At 22.8% G+C, this 21,474-nt stretch overlaps 1 protein-coding gene across 2 annotated transcripts in view; it reads right to left on the minus strand.

Moving 5' to 3' along the window:
- LOC112603750 overlaps positions 1 to 14,647 on the minus strand; it is a 105,027-nt gene extending 90,380 nt beyond the window's left edge. The window contains exons 1-9 of one of the 2 annotated variants that reach the window (XM_025352480.1): positions 14,395 to 14,464; positions 5,798 to 5,842; positions 5,571 to 5,728; positions 5,378 to 5,499; positions 4,677 to 4,818; positions 4,455 to 4,607; positions 1,083 to 1,287; positions 592 to 710; positions 406 to 530 (exon numbers count right to left, since the gene is read on the minus strand). In XM_025352480.1, coding sequence (XP_025208265.1) covers positions 406 to 530; positions 592 to 710; positions 1,083 to 1,287; positions 4,455 to 4,607; positions 4,677 to 4,818; positions 5,378 to 5,499; positions 5,571 to 5,728; positions 5,798 to 5,842; positions 14,395 to 14,464 — 1,139 coding nt within the window. Of the gene's footprint in view, positions 1 to 405; positions 531 to 591; positions 711 to 1,082; positions 1,288 to 4,454; positions 4,608 to 4,676; positions 4,819 to 5,377; positions 5,500 to 5,570; positions 5,729 to 5,797; positions 5,843 to 14,394 lie in introns of both variants that reach the window. The other variant, XM_025352481.1, reaches the window with a different exon arrangement.
- Between the last annotated feature and the right edge of the window lie 6,827 nt (positions 14,648 to 21,474).

A 21,474-nucleotide genomic window follows, 5' to 3' on the forward strand; every position in this document is an offset into this window, starting at 1 on the left:
TTTGACATTTTAAATAATGAAGTATATTTTATTTAAACGATTCAAGTAATGTTATATACATTTAAATAGAAACTATATTGTAACTTTTTTGAATCAACTTCAATAATTCGAATAATTTTTCTTCCCTCTTGAAATCATTCACACGTTCAAATCAGTATACAGTATGTTAATGATTCAAAAACTCTAGAAAGTAAAAACTCCATAACTTTGGATTTGTTCATCTCCCTCGAGTTTTGAATTATAGGAGTTGCATACAATTTAAAAATACCTCTAATAGTTATTTAAATTTAAAAATATATTTATGTGAAAAAAATTTTTACATACATGTGTATATACTAAATATAATATAGGTACGTATTATATTTACAAATAAAAGGTTAAATTTAATTTTGAAAAAAAACTTACGTTGCAGATGAACACAAATCATTTTGTGAAAGATAATAAAGGTGTTTTAACGCATCATACGTTAATTTTCTAGCTGCTTGAATAACCTTATAAAATTCGCTTGGAAAATCAGGGTCAAATTGTCCCTAGGAGAAAAGGTAAAAGATAAATTATTTGTATAGTAAATTAGTTTTTATTTTTCCATACCTCACTCATTGCGCATAACTTTTTAATCAGTTCATTGGTTTCCGTTACATTCGATGAATCCGGATTACTAATGAGCTTGTGATTGTATAACAAAGGTTGTCTGGATGTAATTTCATAAGCTAATCAAATAAAAACGGTTGGAAATAAATTAAAATAAATTACATTTCCTTTATTTAAATATAATATGAATTGCTAATCTTCAAAAAATGTATAATTATTTATAATATATCAATACATACATTATTAAAAATTGTCTATATTTTATAATATATTTTTACTCGAATTTCATATTATTAACAATTCGACTAGGTAATTAATCAAGATTCACGATGTTACTATTTTTAGTTTTTATATTTTCTTAGTTAGTTTTGAATTTATGACAAATGTAAATATACAAGTAAATTAAACCATTAGGCATTGAAGAAAGAGCATAATTGAACGACAATTACAAATTAGATAAATTACAGGATAATATTTGAAAATCATCTTACTATTGGGGTGAGATGAATACAATGCACTATCTTCTTTTATTAATGTCATCGTTTGAAATATTTTTGTTCTTGCACTATTTGTTTCATTACTAGCGAATGGTTGGAATGAGTGTTTTTCTTGACAATCGATCTTTACAATAATATGATGATCAATGTGGTAAAAACAAACGAATAGAGATTTCATCGGAGACCATTTGTGGTATTTCTAAAAAAATTATTGATAAATAATAAATAATAGAAATAATATTATAGATTATCAATCAAAAAATATGAATTATACAACGCAACTGAAAAGAACCCAAAATCAGTGTAAACAAACCACAAACACATACTTAATATGTACCCACAACATCGACAACCTACCTAAAATATATTAGATAGATGCTCACTAATCCTTTAAAAAATATAGTTTGTATACTATTGAAATTTTAAAAAGGATGAGTATAAAGTGATCATGTTATTTTAAAAACAAATTTATAAAACATTAAAATTATGATAATATCAAACATCAAAGAATTAAAAAGGTTGTTTACCCCTTTAATAAAGCTTGTAATGTCTATTATATAGTTGCATAATATGTAGTAGGTACATTACTAATTAGTAATAACGTCGTTAAGATGGCTATATATAATATATTTCAATATTTGCATCATGCTTAAACTATTTACTTACTAACATTTATATACATTTAATATATATAAACAAAATATATTTAATTAATTTTTCTACATACTCGTACATAATATTATTATTCGTAGGGCTAGTTTCGTTTACTATTCACAAATTGTTTTTTTTTTATTATTTAAATCTATACTCTCGGCAACGTGGGCCATTGGGCTTACAAAATGAGAAAGAAAAAAAAAATTACATTGTATATTAAATCTAAATGTTAATTAAATTTTGGTTTGAAGTTTGACGGCTGTGATGAATTGGATGATGTTGGCTATGGATTGGGGTTGATTGCTTAATATTTCGGCTGAAAATTCAGGCAGGTTGCGGCTTATTCAAATATTTATTCACAAAATTATAATAAGTGAAATAACTAATAAGAATACAGCATACACTTTAAGCTTATTAAAGATTGATAGTACATTATTACTTATTTTCAATTTAAAAGTCATACTATTTATTATTGTTATATATTTGTTGCCCATATCATGATCACTTTTAGAATTTAAGATTTTATTTCTATAGAAAAACTATTTACTGACAATACTGTGGGTTAATTTAGAAGTTTTAACTATAGGTACATTACAATTACAAAAACTTATTTGAATGAATACAAAATATAAATATAGGTAATCATTATAAGGTACATTTAAATATTAAATATCGTATATATATATACGTACATAATTTATAGTTTAAAATAAATTTTATCGTTGACTAAACAATAAGAAAATTTTTAATCACCAAGCATATCATTAATATTTAATTGTTGTGAATGGAAAACTAAAATATTTTCAAAAACTTGACTAGAGTGTAGATAGAGTCATTAAACTAGATAAAAATATTATTTTCAATATATTTTATTATTAATATATAATTTTATATAGCCATTATCAGTTTTAGTTAAAACGATTCTCCTAAATTAGATTTTAATGTTTAAAAGTAAGTACACTGAGAATATTTTAATAATATTAACCATACTCAAACTAATTTAACCTATTAAACACTTTAAATTTTATTTAATAATGTAGGATGCAATTTTTTATTAAATTTTTTAGCCTTCTAATTATTTGTCCAAATTTTATTTCTTGCATTTCAAATAAAATAATTTGTTTACAGTAGAAACTCGTTTAACCGTCACTCTCTGTTATCCATCATCGATCACCATCGAAAAACGGTCTTAAAACCGTCAACTAACTACTCAGAAGTAGAAGTAATGTTATCAAAATGCATTGATTGGTTTTAAGTGCAAGAAGAGGCAAATGCAACGCAGGTTTTACTTTGTAAAATTACGATACATGTCCGCTCAAAAAATTCGTGCCTCAAAAAAATTACATAATATTATATATTATAAGTATTTATTACTTATTACATATTATTTTTTTTTGCGAATCACATCATAAAATATAATATACGTTTATTGAAAAATTTCTGATAATCGTCTATTCGATTAACTTTCATTGTCCTGGTTTCGACACTGACGATTAAACGAATTTTTACTATAATTTCATATAATATATTTTATAACAATTTACAATAAAGAATAATTTTTTTTATTCGCATAATATTGATTAAACCAATCTCAAGTATTTCAAAAATTAACTAACTCATTTGTTTAATTAATATAATGATATAATTATCAAATCTGAATAAGTTAGAATTTAAAAATTATTCAAGGTTTTAAAAATATCATTCACAAATCATAATATTATTACAAAAGACATTTTATAGTTATTTAAAATCAATGGTTTTCCATTTATTGTAAACATACCAGACCTATAATTTTGTTCAAAAACATACTCTACAGGAAAAACTCTCGGACCTCAAAAAGTGAACCGATTACAATGATTTTTCTTTTTCTTTTTTTTTTTTAAAAAAAAAAAAAAAGATTTCTTCCAAAGCGTATTGGACTTTTATTTTCAATATTGTTGTTTTAAATCCTATGATAAAAATTTCACCAATTTTCACGATTTTTGTTATTTTCATTATTTTTGTTTTTAGTGATGTACGTAATTAAAAAAACCACAGTCCAATACATACTGTAAGAAATATTACTCTTCTTGACAAAAATCAATTATTTTAATCAGATCAATCTATGAGATGTGAGAGCTTTTTCTGTAACGTGTATTCTGAACATATAATCACGCTTGTAATTTTTCTGTCTGACATGACTAGTCCGTGTGCGTGCTTAGTAGCCTCATAACCTACGTAACGTTACTAACATTCACACTGATAATCATTTACGTCTAATACAAAGTTACCGAGCAGGGGCACAAATTGCCTAATTATTACCCCTTATTAAATAATCACGAGTCGGCCTTAATTGCTTTTTTAATATTAAGTGCCAAATGTATATTTTTAATGTTTTTATGCATGTATTTAGTGGAAATCATTATAATTAAATATCTATTTGTTCATGACCTCCCTTTAATTTTAATAATTATCGTTGTTCTATTAATGTATAAATTTATTTTATTTTTTTTATTTTTTTTTTAAATTTATTTATTAAGCAAACTCGTTAAAGGGTTTAACGTAAAAATATAATAAAGTAAATGTTTTATTCAATTTATTATTATTCAACAATGTTAGAAAATATTTTAATTCATGCAGAAACTGTAAACTAAGTTGATTTTCCTACAAATTATTGACGGTAAGTAGTTAAAAACTACAAATATTGTACTGTAAAGAAAACTATTGGCTTACACTTTGAAAAACATATGGTGAAGTTGGAATAATAGAATGCATGTGATATCTCTCGGAACATTCTGAAATATCCTTTACTTTATCTACCACTATTTGCGTACCATTCGATTTCAAAAATGTGTATGAAGTTGGGCAAAATCCGTTTATGTCTCTCTAAAAGAAAATAACGTGTAAATTAAAAATTAAATTTTATAATAAAAAAAAATAATAAACACAATTAACCTCTGCGACAATGTGATGAATATCAAATCTCTCCATGCGATTCTGGAACGTAGATAGTACAGCTTTTTTAATGTTTAAAGCCCACACCGATTCGTTTTCTTTAGGACAAACCGTGCTAATATGACCATCTTGGAATGAAAATCTGTTGAAAAACTTGTTTTATTCATTCAATGCACTTATACTTGTATACGTTTTTCGTCAAATTTAATTGGTTTTGATCGTTATATTTAATATTTAATTTAAAATTCAATGAAATATATACCTACAGCATTGTATAATCATAGAAAACTTATTTATTGAAAACTAATAAGAAGCCAAGATCATTTTCTAACCCTCTTCTCCCCCAACCTTACATATACACATACACACAAATACATGCCAAAATGTCACCCAATTATTACTCAAATACCAATACCCTGACATAGTCATATCGTCGTTGAATGCTTGTTTTATAATAAATATAATTTCCATTTTCTAATTAATAATAATTTATGCTGTAAAACAAATTTTCTCAATTGTGTGAATCATTTCCGTGGTTATTTTTCAATTACGATATTGTATAGCTTACATTTTCAAGTATAATAATACTTATGTAAAATAAACAAAATAGTACGATGAAACCAATTGGCAATTTCTATATTACTATAGCTAATAAAATTCATCATATTATTTGTTTTTTTTGTTAGAAGACAAAACCAAACCTCAACATATTTTTTTCCAAATCTTCATACAGCTCTTTTTCATCTGATCTTAAATAGTTTTCTTCATCCACAGTGTTGGAGTTCCTTGTTTTGACTCCTTTATGAATACTAGTATCAGTAATCTAAAAAATAAAATATGTTATTATTTTAGCGAATCGAATTTTGTAATGAATAAAACTTGAATTACACTTACAAACATGAACCCGTCGCATTCTTGAATGTGTATATGAACTTTGAAATTAAATTCGGCAATCGACGCTGTGTTCTTAGACTTATCAAACGTAGTCTGTGTACTAATGGAATTTTTGTACACATAAATGGTACCGGGTAAGAAGTTAAACTTTCCATCGCCTACATTCAAAAATAATTAAAAATGTGTTAAAAATAATCTAAGACATAATCTATTTGTGATTTTCATACTAAAACAAGCAGATCTTGAACAACTGTTGTGTTTGGCTGTGGTATCTGAAAACAAAAAATTTTCAATAAAATTTCAAAACCCGAATAATAAATGTATATAATAAACCTGCAATTTATTTTATAATATTATAAAAATTATATAATTACGTCATCTAGAACGACAAACAAAAAAATTTTTTTAAAAAATAAACCTTTTATTTTTGTTTTTATTGATTTATGATAGTATTAAAATATGTATGCAATTTTCCATCAATACAAAAAATATTATAATATAATATTAAGCTACTTCCATTAGTAATCTTGGGCCAATATTAGTTTAAAATAAAAATATTTCATTAGTCGAAAAACATACATCAATTTAAAACCAATACATTCAAACTCTAAAATATTATAAGGTACGAAAAATGTGTCACTATAGCAAATATTACCTTTTTTATTCTATCATAGGGAGTTTCTAGGTACAACATATTATTACACTTTTTATATATGAATAAAACAAATATAATATTTGTTATTTTGTATAGCTTATGAAATTATTTTGCTTAAGGAATTCAACAATAGTTTGTAATAATATGTTTATTATTTCTGTATTAGATATTAAAATTCGTTAAAGTGGTATTCATTGCTTTAATAATAGCAAATAATATTGTATTTATTGAAACTTTTAGCGCTATTAAAATAGTTATTTTGTTGAATATAAATTACATATCATTATATACTTTATATGAATATGAATAATTCAATAAGAATATAAGTATTATTATAATTATAATGATTTTCTACTTAATGATTTATTGTACGAATAGCCATATTTAAAAGTATTATGTAAATAGGTAAGGATTCACATAATTAGACATGGTAACTGCACATATAAAGTAAACTTTAATCAGAATCATATGAATTAATCATTTTGTTGCATTCTTTTTATTGAAAACACTAATTAATACTTAGGATTACGTAAGTATATTAGCACTTTGAGAGTTTATAGAGTTGACATTATTATAAGTACCTATCTTAATCATCAATGTATATCGGTTTTAGTGTATCTCAGTTTGAACGCGAATCACCATATATATATACTTCACTTTGTGAACTAAATGCCTAACTTATTCGATCGGAATGGGTAATATCCGTCTGTAACGTATTAAATATCGCTTTTAGTGTAATCTTTGAATATGATTCAGACAACTCTCTAAACTTTTCTATCATATCTAATATCTAAAAACAACCGCTGAAACTTGACAACGTCGGTCATGTTATTTTTGAGTCTAATAAATAAAGTACAATAAATATAATATTATTTTATTTTATTTAAAACAAAAAATCTCATAGTAACGTATAAGGTGAGTCGGCTAATCTATACCAATTTTTCTTTTTAAATTTAATTAGATTTAAAAAAATGAGTTGTTCTACAAAACTCTCCTGAAGCCTATTTGGGCCTATGATATCCAATTATGGTGAGCAACAAGAAAATCCAATATTTACAAAATGCAAACATTTCAATCGATATCACTTTGTGTAATCACAAATGCGCCCTTTTATGTATCAAACAATATACTATACTCAGCTTTTGGACTACAGGCTGTTTACGAAATGGCTACATTCTCTTACATGCAAGCGTTTCAATTCTCGCCTAAAGAATCACCAGACTCCACTAATTCTTACACTTAACTCAGTAAACATTTCTAAAAACCTGCTCAGAAGACTTAAGAGACGCTAGTAAAGCGTAATTTGGCTTAATTAAACTAATAGAAAAAAAAAATAATGTTAAAAAACTTATACTATTTGTACATAAAATACATAAAATAGCCTATCAAATATATCACTCTAAGGGTTACTCCTGGGTAACTACACTCCTCAAGATTTCAGGACGTTTATAATATTATTTTTTTTTTTGTTCATCGCTCATAAACTATTATTGTGTATAATCTAATAAATGTTAAAAATAAAAATAATATATGTCAACTATTGCCAACCCTATATTAAAAAAAAAAAATGATTTGATTTTCATGGTTCGAAATGAAAGTTATAAGTGAATCATCCTATAGCAACCTTATAAAGGTTTAAAAAAAAAGAAGCTAAAACCACCTGCGAGTCTCGAGGACTAATATAACTCTTATTAAAATCAAACTGGTAGTTCTTGAGTTAAGTACGTTCAAACATACAAAATATACTCTTTAGCTTATAATATTACTGTAGATAAATATTACAATATGATACTAGAAATGTGATTTTTTAAATTTTTTGTCTATAAATCTTACACGATAAATTTTAACAAAAAACTCGTTATCGCTTTACTATAAATTGAATGTAAAGTGGATCACTATGTTAAATTTGAATTCAATGATATTCCAATGTATCTAAAAAACAATTTCAAGTGAAGATGTTCTATCAGCCCTTTTAAGTATTTTTGATATAGATTGATATGTTTTTTTGATATAACTTAAAATGCCATTTATTTTAATTTTAAAATTACGGTAGGTTGATATTGTTTTTTCTTGAATAATAAAATTTTTAATTATTATAATGATATGTATACATTAATACCATAAGATATTAATTTATTTAACTCAAAAGTTAATTTTATCTTTTTGTAAATACTGTAACACAGTAAAAATAAATTCATAGTATATTTAATCAATAATTTCATTACGTATAGTATAATTCAAAATAATATAATATATATAAAATTTACGTACCATAACTTTTTGTTCCCTCAAATAATATTTTAAATTATAACAAAATAATAAATAACGTTGTTTATCGTTTAAATAAGCGATTTCGTCCAAATTTTAATTTAAAATGTCAATGAAAAATAGTTGTCTTTATATATATATATATATATTTTTTTTAAATTTTATAGTTTCAAATGAACATTTATGAGGATAATTCAGGTAATCTTAGGTACACAATTTTCACGAATTTCTAACTATAAAATAGTTAAAAAAATTTTTGCGATTTTGACAAATTTTATTAAAATTTTAACTTTAAATACATACAAAAAAAAAATGTTTCCAATGTATTTAAAATAAATTTATACATGCAGACATAAGAAAAACTTTTATGGAATTTTGTACTAAATTTTCAAGAATTTTCATTCAGCAAATAATTTTTTATCGATATTTATAGAAGAAATATAAAAAAAATTTGAAAATTGATCACGTAAATTAAAATGATAATATAAACATTTAGTAAAAATTACAAATAACTATTGTTATTTTGTTTTTTGAAATACAATGAAATATCAAAAATTGTTTAATAAGAAATATTTATTTTAAAAGTGAATACTTATCGAATATCATAAAAATTTAAAATTTAAATAATTATAAAATCTTCCAGTGGAATTTTTTTTCGTATACTTGAATAGGTAGTTGAAAAACTTATAAAGATTCTTGTATTATATTTTTAAATCTTAGGCATAAAACCAAAAATATTAATTAATTTTTAACTACAAAATAATTATTTTATAACTTATTTTCGTGATTTTTATGAATTTGGCAAAATTCAAGCTGTAAAAAAAATATTTTGACTATAAATATTCTATATTTTTTAATTGAAATATCAACATTTCATGAAAAGTTTTTTACAGAAATATGAACAACTTTTATGAAAGTTTTGTATAATATTTCAAGAATTATTTTTAATCGACATTTATGAAAAAAATTGAAAATTTCTTACCTCTTTAAATATTTTCAAGTATCTATAGTTATTCATTTTTAATTAACACTTAAAGTACAAAATTGATTTTGTCAAAAATTATATTTGGGTAAAAATTCCTGTTTTTTCTTAATTTTTTTTCCCTATTATAAAAAAAGTACTAAGAATTATTTTTAATTTTAGGTTTCCAAAGTAAAAACTAAATTCAATTTTATATTCGAAATCACTTGTGTTTTTTAAAATCAAAACATTTTATCAACTATACTAATCGTACACGCATATAAAAACATAATTTTAAAATCAATAAATTCATTACGAAAACAATGAAAATTCAGAATCTAAAATAAAGTCACTAACTTTTTATACTTCCTTATTTTAAACTAAAAATACTCAATGAATACAATGGTCAATTATTTCTTTATTTCTCATACGAGTTATAAACTATGCTTATAAATTATTATAACTTCACTGCAATAGCTGATTTATGTAACAAACAAAGTAGAATGTAAAAATTATAGTAAATAGAACAATTTAATATAATATAATACAGCTAAAGTTAGGACAATAAAATATAATTAAATCAGGAAGCCAGATAAGATAACCAAATAAAAAAGAAACAGATTTATTTTTATTTTTTTTTTTGCTTCCGGAATATACAATTTGTTTAACAAATAAATGTTTTGTCCAAAGTATACTTTGTGGCAGCAATATGGTAGTGGTAGAAAAATATACGATACACAATGACATCACTTGCTTGTAAGTCATGAAAAAAGAATTTATGATAAGAATAAGCCGAGAGTTAAGTAATAGGAACTCTTTGAGCTGTGATGCAATATTTCTAATACTATTGGAACAAGTATATTCACGGTTAATAATAATTAAAATGCAAACAAACAATTATAGTTAATCGAATCAAAAAAATGAATTTAACAAACGAGTATACGACGTTGAACTAAGACATACATTTTGTAATCATAGTACCTTCAACAATTCTATAAAAAACAGAACCAATGATAAAAAAACATGTTATGTGTGGAACTATATAGAGCTAGATTTATTGAGGGGGCAAGTCGACTGCAATCCAGAGGCCCCGAGTTCTGTAACTATTTAGCATAAAAATAAAAAAAAATTATTATATTAAAAAATATATTTAATATATAACTTTATTTTTTAATTAAATTCTTATCAAATAAATAATAGATATTTTTATATTATAGGTACATATTAAAATGTCAAATTGAACGTACTTAATATACGTGAAAATCGGAAAAAAATAATTAGTAGTGTTCTAGGATTTTTTGTTATGAAATGAATAATTAAAAAAATAACAAATAGAAAGTATTATAAACAATATTAAATTTTATTAGATAAACAAAAAAATGTCCTCGAAATATCTATATTCCACCCTAAAGCCACCAAAAACCCGAATCCGCCTTTAGAACTAGATTTAAATACCCAAACCTGGTCGATATAATAGTTAGATGAACTTATTTTCTTCAACGATTATTTTATTACGTTCTCCTAATACTGTTAGAAATTCAAAAACCGAATCGTTCAAAGTCCTTTATACTCAATTTGCAATCTAAACAGGCTCTGAAAGAAATGCGTAGAGATATTTTGCCATCCCCTCTGTAATAAGAGAAAAAATAAATATTATCACACGTCATTGTAAAACTAATGTACTCATCAGTCCATTCGGCATCTAAAATCGGGACAGTGATCACAATGTCTGGCACTCAAAACTCGGATTGGCCTCGGTGGGGATTTAATATCATGATAATAATGGTGCTTTGTGTAAATATAGAGCATACAATAATAGTATTATTCTTAACATTATGAATACGATTAATAATCGCTTTCTAAAAACTATTGTATGGATTTCACTTAACATGGATATGTTATCTGTATATATCGGTATTTTTATTTTTACGATTTTATGCAAAATAATAAATTGGATTATTGTTATGCATACTGTATAACTATAGAATTTAACCCAGAGATGAACAATATATGATCATCCAATTATTTGTTAATACCTACCAACATAAAAATATAATGTTACTACAGAATTTGACATTAATAAACCACGTATTTCCATTAATATAAACTTCAACGAATTTTAAAATTATTAAAAATTACATGATCACAAATATTGTCAGTTTTAAATCGTAAAAGTAACATTTAATGTTAAGTTAACTTCCTTTTGATACACAAGCGAATTCCAAATCACGCTTAGTTACTTCATCAGACTTGTAGTTTATATAATTTTATATTTTTACACATTAAATACAAGAAAAATGTAATTATAATAAGTAATAATTATTATTTATACAAAAAAATAAATGAATAAATAAATAAAATAATGTAAAAAATATATGTATAAAACTATCAATTTATTTTATAATAAGTAAACAAAAATAATAAATTGTATAATTAATTTACTACTGGTAGATAGTTTTGATGCACCACCTAAGGTACACAAATTTACAAATTAAACTTAAAAAATAATCTTGGTTCCTTCGACTTTAATTTCAATAATAAATAAAAATTGATAATGATCAAAATACCGAGAACAGTTATAAAGGTAAAAATTTCAATTTGTCTATTTATAAAATATATACAAGTTTTAAAATCATAATTGTAAAAGTAATCCTAATATTACTAGGTATTTTTTTACTAATAATTAATGTGATGTATATTATGTTGATAGTTACTATAGTAAAATATTGCTATGGATTTATTAAAAAACTAAATTCTAAGATAACGTACAGTAATTGTTATGCAAAATTTTATTGATGAATTTTTTGATCATAACTTTTTGAAAGCACATCTAGATAAGATAACTTATATAATATTTTCATGTTTGATTTTAATTTTATAAATTAATATTGTTGTCATTTTTTTTCGAGCGTATAATTTAATTTTTTTTTAACTATTTGATATTCCTGTTAAATAAAAACTTACTCATGGAAATAAGGAATTTTCTTAATGTAAATAGAAAAAATTGTAGATGCCTTTGTCAAGAATTATGGGTATTCAACTATTAAATGTCATTTCTTTTTCATTTTAAATATAATCTTAACTAATTTAACTAATACTAAAAACTGAAACTTAATAATTTAGTAATTTATTTCCATTATTCCATTTTTAATAAAACTTTTAAACGGTTTTAAACTATAAATAAAAATATGCGTATATTATATTTATTATTGATATTTAAAAATTTTAAGCAACCATATAATTCAGTGCGAAACCCCATTGTCTATAGTAATCACCTTCCAATACCTAAATAAATCTACTACAGATGTCTCTGTATTAGATGAACGTAAGGTTTTGATTGAGTGATAAATATTTAAGAAAAAAATAATGATATTAATCTTATAGGATTGAAAAATTTAATTAATCAATATTTTATAGAAAATAAAAATCTAATAGACAAGTATGGACAAGTATTGAACATAAATTCTCATAATTTTTATATCTATATTTGTATATTAATTTCAGAAACTAATTTTTTTAATTTTATTAACTTAGTAAATTGCATCAATCAAAAGTTATAGTGAAACTTATATATGCATAAACAATTTTCTTCATGTAATTATTTCAAAACGTTTCAATCGTTTTACAACATTATGTATTAACTTGTCTATTATTAGCGCAGTAAGCATTCATTATCTAATGTCTTAAAAAATATTAACGTTTTTGAAAATATTTATTTTAACATAATTTGAATTAAACGTAAAACAAAGATTTATAAAAAAAAAGTTATATATTTTACTTTACTTATCACTATATCATTTAAAACGTTTTGAATGAAAACATATAATTATATATAATACAGAGAATTTGTTTAAGTAAACATAAAATTTCGAACTAGTAATTAGTTAATTAGTTAAAAGTATTTTAAGTTTATATGGGCACAATAGTGAACCAACATTTTACAGATTTCTTCTGTGCCATTTCATTCCACTCATAAACTTTAAATATAACATTATTAACCAGGTATTTACTTGTTTTTATTTACCTACATAAAAATAATGTTTCTTTATTTTACATTTATTTTTACTTAATTCACCATAAGTTTTTTACAAAATCAAACAATAATTGATTTCTTAACATAAGAAATCAGTATATTTAAAAATATTTTGTTTTGTTTTTAAAAGCAACTTATTTATCAAGATTGTTTTTAAATATTAAGTTAAAAAATCGAAGCCAAGGTAGATATAATTTATAAGCGTTAAGTCTTGGCTTTATATTATTTTTATAACTCAGCAGTCATTATAATATTGTTTTATAATCCACTTGATTTCATTATATAACGATTAATATCCACCCTTAATAGCAAAATAAATAAAATGAGCATAAAAATTATTTTTTAAACAATCTAAATTTATTTGCCATCTTAATCATTAAATTAGTGAATTTGTTAGGGCTTTCAAAAACTAACATTTTAATATAAAAAAAAAACATTTAAAATTCGAATTCAATATTAACATCTGAAAATTATACGAATTTATTTTTAAGTATTTATAACTTATAACTATGAGAATTTCAACATTTTTTAGTTAAAATATAAATAAAATAAACGAATGTATGGAATTTTTTCAATATTAAATATTTTATTACAACAATAAATAATATTATTTTAAATTCATTAATAATATATAATAATAATATTATGTGAGTAATAATGTAAAAAATATTCATTACAAATTATCAAGGAGCCCATTATCATACAAATGAATGGACTATAAATTAATAATTTACACATTTAATAAATGCTTTTATCAATAAAGAAATTACCATCTTACATTTTCAAAAAAATAAATATTTTATTGATGTTCATATTCATACCATATTTAACGAGATATATATTTTTATATTTTCATGTATTAACAGTTTGTCTAATTGGTAATTAATAATAATCAGTGAGTACTTACATGGCGAAGCTATATCCAATATGATGAATAGTGTCAAGACGATCAGACCATAGATATGTTCAGATTTCATTTTTCCCAAATTTGTCTGTTTTTTAATTATTTTTATATAAAACGATTACATTCTGTAAACGAAATTAATATGATTTTTTATACGATATAAATCATAGAAAATGGATTGCCCGATAAAAGAAAAAATACTGCGAACGTAGGAATAAAAACGAAATTATAACAATAAAACGTGGTATGGGTTTTGTTACTAAACACTAACAACGAGTACAGTTTTCTACAAACAGAATTACATTAAATACATGCGTCAAATATTTCAAGTAAATAAGGTAGGCCATTATCAAGTTCAAAGGCTATGTTTGTTAGAGATACGAATGTTCTACATAAAATTGTTAATCATCAGTGATGTGTTATAAATTTATTATATATGGTACAATGCTCAACAATTATGTAGGTACAGTTTATATCGGATTATTATTACGTTTGTACACGATAGCACTATTACACTATTACACTATTACACTATTATTATTACCTATTGCAATGTAACATCTAAATTACCAGGAAAAATGATAGTTTCTAATTAGTTTTTTGATAAATATAAATGAATAATGTTCGTATAATATATATATATATATATATTTTTAATCGAAACAACGTAGCAGGGACATCAAAAGTGAGATATTATTTTCCTTCACTATACATTTTCCTCTACAAAAAAATATATTAGGTACCATTTAACTTCAAAAATTGTTTTTGGATTAAAATTATGTCTATTTTCCTCCAAATATTGAAATGAATTTAATAAAAAAATGACAGATATTTACCTAACCTACCAAAATATACAATGTTGTTATAGTATACTGAATTATCAAGGGATACTATACCTACTTGTATAAATTATAATATATGGTAAAAAAAAATATTACCTTGTTATTTATTTTATTTTGTATTAAATTAAATATGACAAACAAAATATTCTTGATTCCTTATTGGAGAAAAATGGTCAAGATTTATTTTAATAATATTTTGTGTAGGCATGTGAAACAAATAGTGGAGAAAAATAGTATTTTACTAATGTAAGAGAATTTAATTAAATATTTAACGTAATAATTATGAAAGCGATTTCATTATATTTTTTTTTATTTAAAAAGATATGATTTGAGTCGAAAACCTCGACTACTGTGACCATTGGTATCAACTATCAAAATTGTTTACATCAAGTATTTACATTATTAAAAGGTTTGGTTTGATGTTAAAATGTACTTTATAAGTTTTATTTTTTACTGCAAGATTTTTGCAGCTCTGATATATTGATTAAAATATTTAAAACTAAAAACTTAATGAGTTATGTTGAAGTAGGTATGAATATTTTAATTTTTAAACACCAAATCGTTATTATAAAATATGAACATGTTTTTAACAACAACAAACAATAATGAATAATACCGAAAGCAATATAAAATTAAGAAAAAAATCCTATCGTTTCTCCTAAATAATTATTCGTGTGTCTGTGATTATAAGAGTATTTATAACGTTATCCATGGTATTTTTTAATATATATTCGCGTAAACAATAAAGGTACTATGAAAAACGTAAAAAAGCAAATAAAAACATTTTTAGATTGAAATGACATAGTCACGTAGACAAACTTTAGTTACTCAATACTCAATATAATTTAACCAGATATAAATTACAATTCAGTCTCAAGTAATATATTAAAATATAATAAAATAAAAAATATAAAAAATGTACTAGTATTATAAAAAAAATCTAAAAACAAAAAATTATTTTTATTTTATTTAACAATTATTGTTTTTTTAATTTAAAACAAAAATATATTTAAAAAATACAAATTATATAACACAGGTAAGTTTTTGAAATAAATCATAAATATTGATGTACTTAAAATTTGATTACCTATTGTATTATAAGAAGACATATTTTTTTAAATTAATATTTGATAAACATGATACTGTCTATTGATTATTGCAGAATAATAGTCTATGGATCTACGAGTATATTTTTAGATATGTTACAAACAACTTATTATTTACAGAATATTTATTTGGACAAGCCAAAGATTTATTTTTATCATTAGAACATTGCATTCATTTTAAATCAACTTTTATTTTTTTTATTTAAAAGTTGTTTTCTACTTCTTAAAGTGTACAAATTTACTATATTCAGCCGAATAAAATAACTTTACACTGATAATTAGACGACGAATGTCTAACAACATTCATCTTGATGTATGTCTGTACATTTTAAATGTTTTAAATATATATATTTATATATACACCCCAATTATTGTAAGACAATTACGATGCTGTATAATATCGCGCATTCTAATTTTATTAATAAAAATTAAAAAAAAATTGCATAATCGTCTTATATCTATATTCATTACAAGTTACATCCAAATAAGTATATAAATATAATATGCAAATTACATTAATAAAATTTAACTAAATACAATATTTAATTTACAATTTATGTAACTCAATTATACATAATATTTCTGTTATATATCTAAGATATATGCATATCTCTTATTTGAGGACCATGTCTATCTACAACATAAAATATGGAAATGTGTATGACTGTGGTAGTATAGTATTTTAAACTATGGTGATAATATTATACTGTTTTAGTTCAACAAATGAAAACATTTATACATTTATTTAAACATATTTAACCTCTAATACAGCAAATATCTCACAAGCTATAGTTTTTTTACAATGTAATCCACATACACAACTTTAATTTAAAACTTACATAACTATTTAAATACGCGATGGAAATTAAAAAGTAAAACTTCAATAGCTTTTAAAATATTTACATCACTTTATTAAATATAATAATATGAATTGAATTTTTTGTTTTTAAAGAAATATGAAAACAAAAATATATTTATCGTAGTATTTTCTGATTAACCAAAACATTTTTTACAATATAGTTTGATGCGTAAAACTCTAATAACTTTCTAAGATCATATAATTTAATAACATTAATTATAAAATATTATTGATAGAAACAATAACACCGTAAAATTAGGTATCGAAATCCATCATGAGTCATATAACACGAGACTTATTTTGAGAAAATTAATGAGGTAAATAGCGAGGAGGGCAAATTTTAAAGAACGTTAAAATTAAAAAGTAGGTAACTGAAAAAAATAAATAATTTTACGACATTATAATTTATAAAATTAAATCTTTTATATACAATTTTCAAATTGATGTATCTATTTCACGTTATTATTAGTAGTAAGTATTCTAATATGTTTTAGTGAAAATTTACAATGCATGGTATAAAACAAAATAAGATAAAATCAAAAAAAATGTTGATAACATTTATCAAATAAAATTAGATGAAAAAAATGCTTATACATAGGTCCTCTTACAAATTTTATAATTCGTAATTGAAAAATAAATTTATACTTATTAACCCTTTTTAATGTATTTTATTTATTGTGCTCAATAAAAAATAAAAATAACAATTAAAATAAATAGCAAACTTTGAGTAACTAAAAAGTAAAATAATAGCACTCGGATATGAAAAAAAAAAAGTGTTTAAGTAGCTTCTATTGTACAGCAGGTTTCGAGTGTACCTTGTCATTGAGTAGGTTTATGTAGTAATGTAATGGATGTATTAAATTAAATATAAAGATAAATCATTGCATAAAAAAAAAACGATTCCGAACGGAAACGGTCTGTCAGCCTTATTCCTTTAAGTATTATCTGTGTAACTTCACTATACGTTCATACTGCTACCTATTCTAGTAATTTACTTTACTAAGATTAGTAAAACGGTTGGTTTAATTAATTGTCAAAAAAATGTAATTTATTATATTTTATTTATTTAACGTATTTTAAAATATGCATATCATATTGTTATTAACTTTTCATTCAATAAATATTAGATACTTGCATAAAACTTGCAATATTCAAGTACAATAAAATACGTAAAAATTTCAAGTCCCTGTGAATCATATTTCTAAATAACAACAAAATAACTAAAACCATTATTCTCGTTTAATCATCCAATTTTGTCAAAATATCATAGAGAACATATTCGTTAAACCAGTGATTTTTTTTTCTACATTTTTTTGTCATTATTTAATTTTTCAAATAAAATCTAGCAGCACGCAATTTAAAAATTACTGCATTAAACACACAACAAAAATGTAGACAAAATTAAATATTTAAACAAAGAATAACAACCTTATTTATTTTTTCCTAATTTAAAAATATTATTTATGGGTAATTGAAACTTTTAAAAAATATTATTATGTTTTATTTTTATAATTGATATTTACATGTAAGATGTTTTTGGCAAAAATTAATTCAATCTATCGTATTACTAATAATAAAATAAATTGCTATGTTATATCATAAAATATATTTAATGATAAAAACTGATTCAACTCGTGCCTTTTTTTACATATGAGCCCAAAATTATTAAGTATTTATACATTATTGTGTTTAGTATATCATAGTTATTACTTATTAGTTACCACCATAATAATTCCAAACAGAATAAATTTGTTAATGTTGCAGCTGTGTTCATTACAAAATAATATATTAAAGTACCGAATCTATAAAATAATAACTTCTTTAATTAATTCTTTTTTGTTTTTAAATAAACTCGAACTATTCGAAAACATTTTAATGATGTTAATCCACTATTGTGTTATACTATTTTTATGCCTATTATTAATATTTGATAAGTTTAAAACTTGGCAACTAACTTAACTACTAAATATATACATTACACATGGTAGTTGTTTGATATACATTTAAAACACAATATTATTATATTGAGTGCTTCATTCGTTGTATAAAAATATTTTTCAGAATTATAAAACTCACGTGATTTCATTTCGTATTGAAGCCGTAAAATAAAATAATATACTTATTAGTGTAAACCCGATTATACAAAAATATTTAATATTTAGTTATGAATATGTAAATTTATATATATTTAATAAAAAAAAAAATATATTTTATTTAAAAATTTTAAACGGAAATAATATGTCATTCTAGGTAATAAAAATAACGTTATTTATTTTATTCTATATACTTAAGTATTTTACCGTATATCACCATTTCATAAATATTTTGCAAACTCATATATTATAAATTATTACTTACAATAATATTTTGAGCATTTTGTGCTTCAAATATACACACATAAAACATTTATTTAGTCGTTTCAAAAAATATTTTTAGTTCTATAATGGGCTACATTTAAATATTCAACATTTGAGCTTTTAAAATAACGTACTATTTAATGGTATTCAGAATCATTAGAATAAGAAATCTCGGAAGTCAAAACTCAAAATTAATGTTTTCATTCGTAATGTTATTTTATACTTATTTAATTATTTATAAAATTATATTTAATGTACTTTTCATAAATATATTCTACTACTTCATTAATAAACACTGATAAATTATAATATTTTAAGAGTTAATCTAATAATAATTATTATTATTTTGTCGTATTTCCATCCAATCAGTTTTGGTAAAGTTTTCAGGATTATTTAAAGATAACAAAAAAATATTTAGCTATATCCATAGTCTATAGAGCATATTAATATAATATACGATTGATCCAACTCAGCTGCCCTTAGAAAACTGAGTGATAAAATAATATCACCGTGGCGCTATCTGTTTGATTTCTAATACATTACACTTTTGTATTTATTTAGAATTAATTCACCACCCGGACAGTCATGTGCAACTTATCGTACGTTACCTCTTCTCATCTCAAGTACACAGTGCTAAAAATGTACATGTTTTTGCTGAACATGACAATTCCTTTAATTTAATGTACCTACCACATTAGCTACTTGAAGTATAAAGAGAGTGGAAGTAAGAAATGGAAAATAAAGTGGTATTTGCACAATGTACATAAAAAAACCAACTTTATTGAATTTAAGAAACATAATATAACTTGGATAAAAATATCTAATGATGACATTTTTGTCAACTAAACACAAATGATATACTAGTGGTTATATTTTAATATTTATAAAAAGGAGTATTTTTATGTATGCAATGTCTATTCAAATCTAAGGAATATTTTTAACATCAGTTAACAGAAAGAGGAGTCTGAACACATACCTAGTAGCGAAATACATATTTATTATATTGAGGAACCTTATGGCATTCAATTTTTTTTTTTTTTTTATTACACAGTATATATTTTTTGATTAACGTAGAAAAAAACTAAAAAAATATATAAATATTAACTTATGGTGAAATGAAAAGTAACTACTGTTATAAGTTTTTGTGTTCCAACAATAAAAAAAAATCGGTTTGTTGAAAATTGATTTTGCATAAAAATTTCTATTATTTTTTTTTTTTTTTTTGATTATTACAAAGTAAGTACTGCGAATTTTTTTTCTTTTGACTCCTCAAAATACCAACTTGACTGAATTTCTCATCAGAAAATATATTAAAAATCGGTGCATTTTTTCTGCTATAAAAAGATTTTCAGACACAAGAATAAAAAATACACACACGCACACATTTATATATATCGTGCCTCTAAGAATAAAAACCAAAAAATGCAAACCATGTGGTACAATGGCAAAGTCATGAAATATCGAAATTCAATAATTGCATTGATAATATTTATTTTTGTGTATATAATTAGGTGTATTGATTTTTATTGTTTTATAAAGTTTTTAGCAATAAATAATTAAGATAAATGTTTGACCCTACCCCACTTCACAAACAACTTTAAATATACCTATATATATATATATATATATATATATATATATATATATCTGCAGTGATGAAATAATTAATATTTATAAGGTTTAATCACGTTTAGGTAATTTAAGATATAAAGTATAATATATCATTGTTAGAATTAATTTTTACATTGAAATTTAACTAATTCAATAATTAAATAAAATACATCAAAAGTACTAAATATTCCGATATAATAGGTTTCTTACTATTTTTAGTGTAAAAACATCGTCAAATTTATTATTAAATAGTAATAATAGGTACTTACCAAAAAATGTTCTGAGCGGAGACACTGTATAGGCTTTAT

This window comes from Melanaphis sacchari, unplaced genomic scaffold (assembly GCF_002803265.2).
Source record: "Melanaphis sacchari strain LSU unplaced genomic scaffold, SCAv2.0 Contig110_pilon_pilon, whole genome shotgun sequence".
Taxonomy (NCBI): Eukaryota; Metazoa; Arthropoda; class Insecta; order Hemiptera; family Aphididae; genus Melanaphis; species Melanaphis sacchari.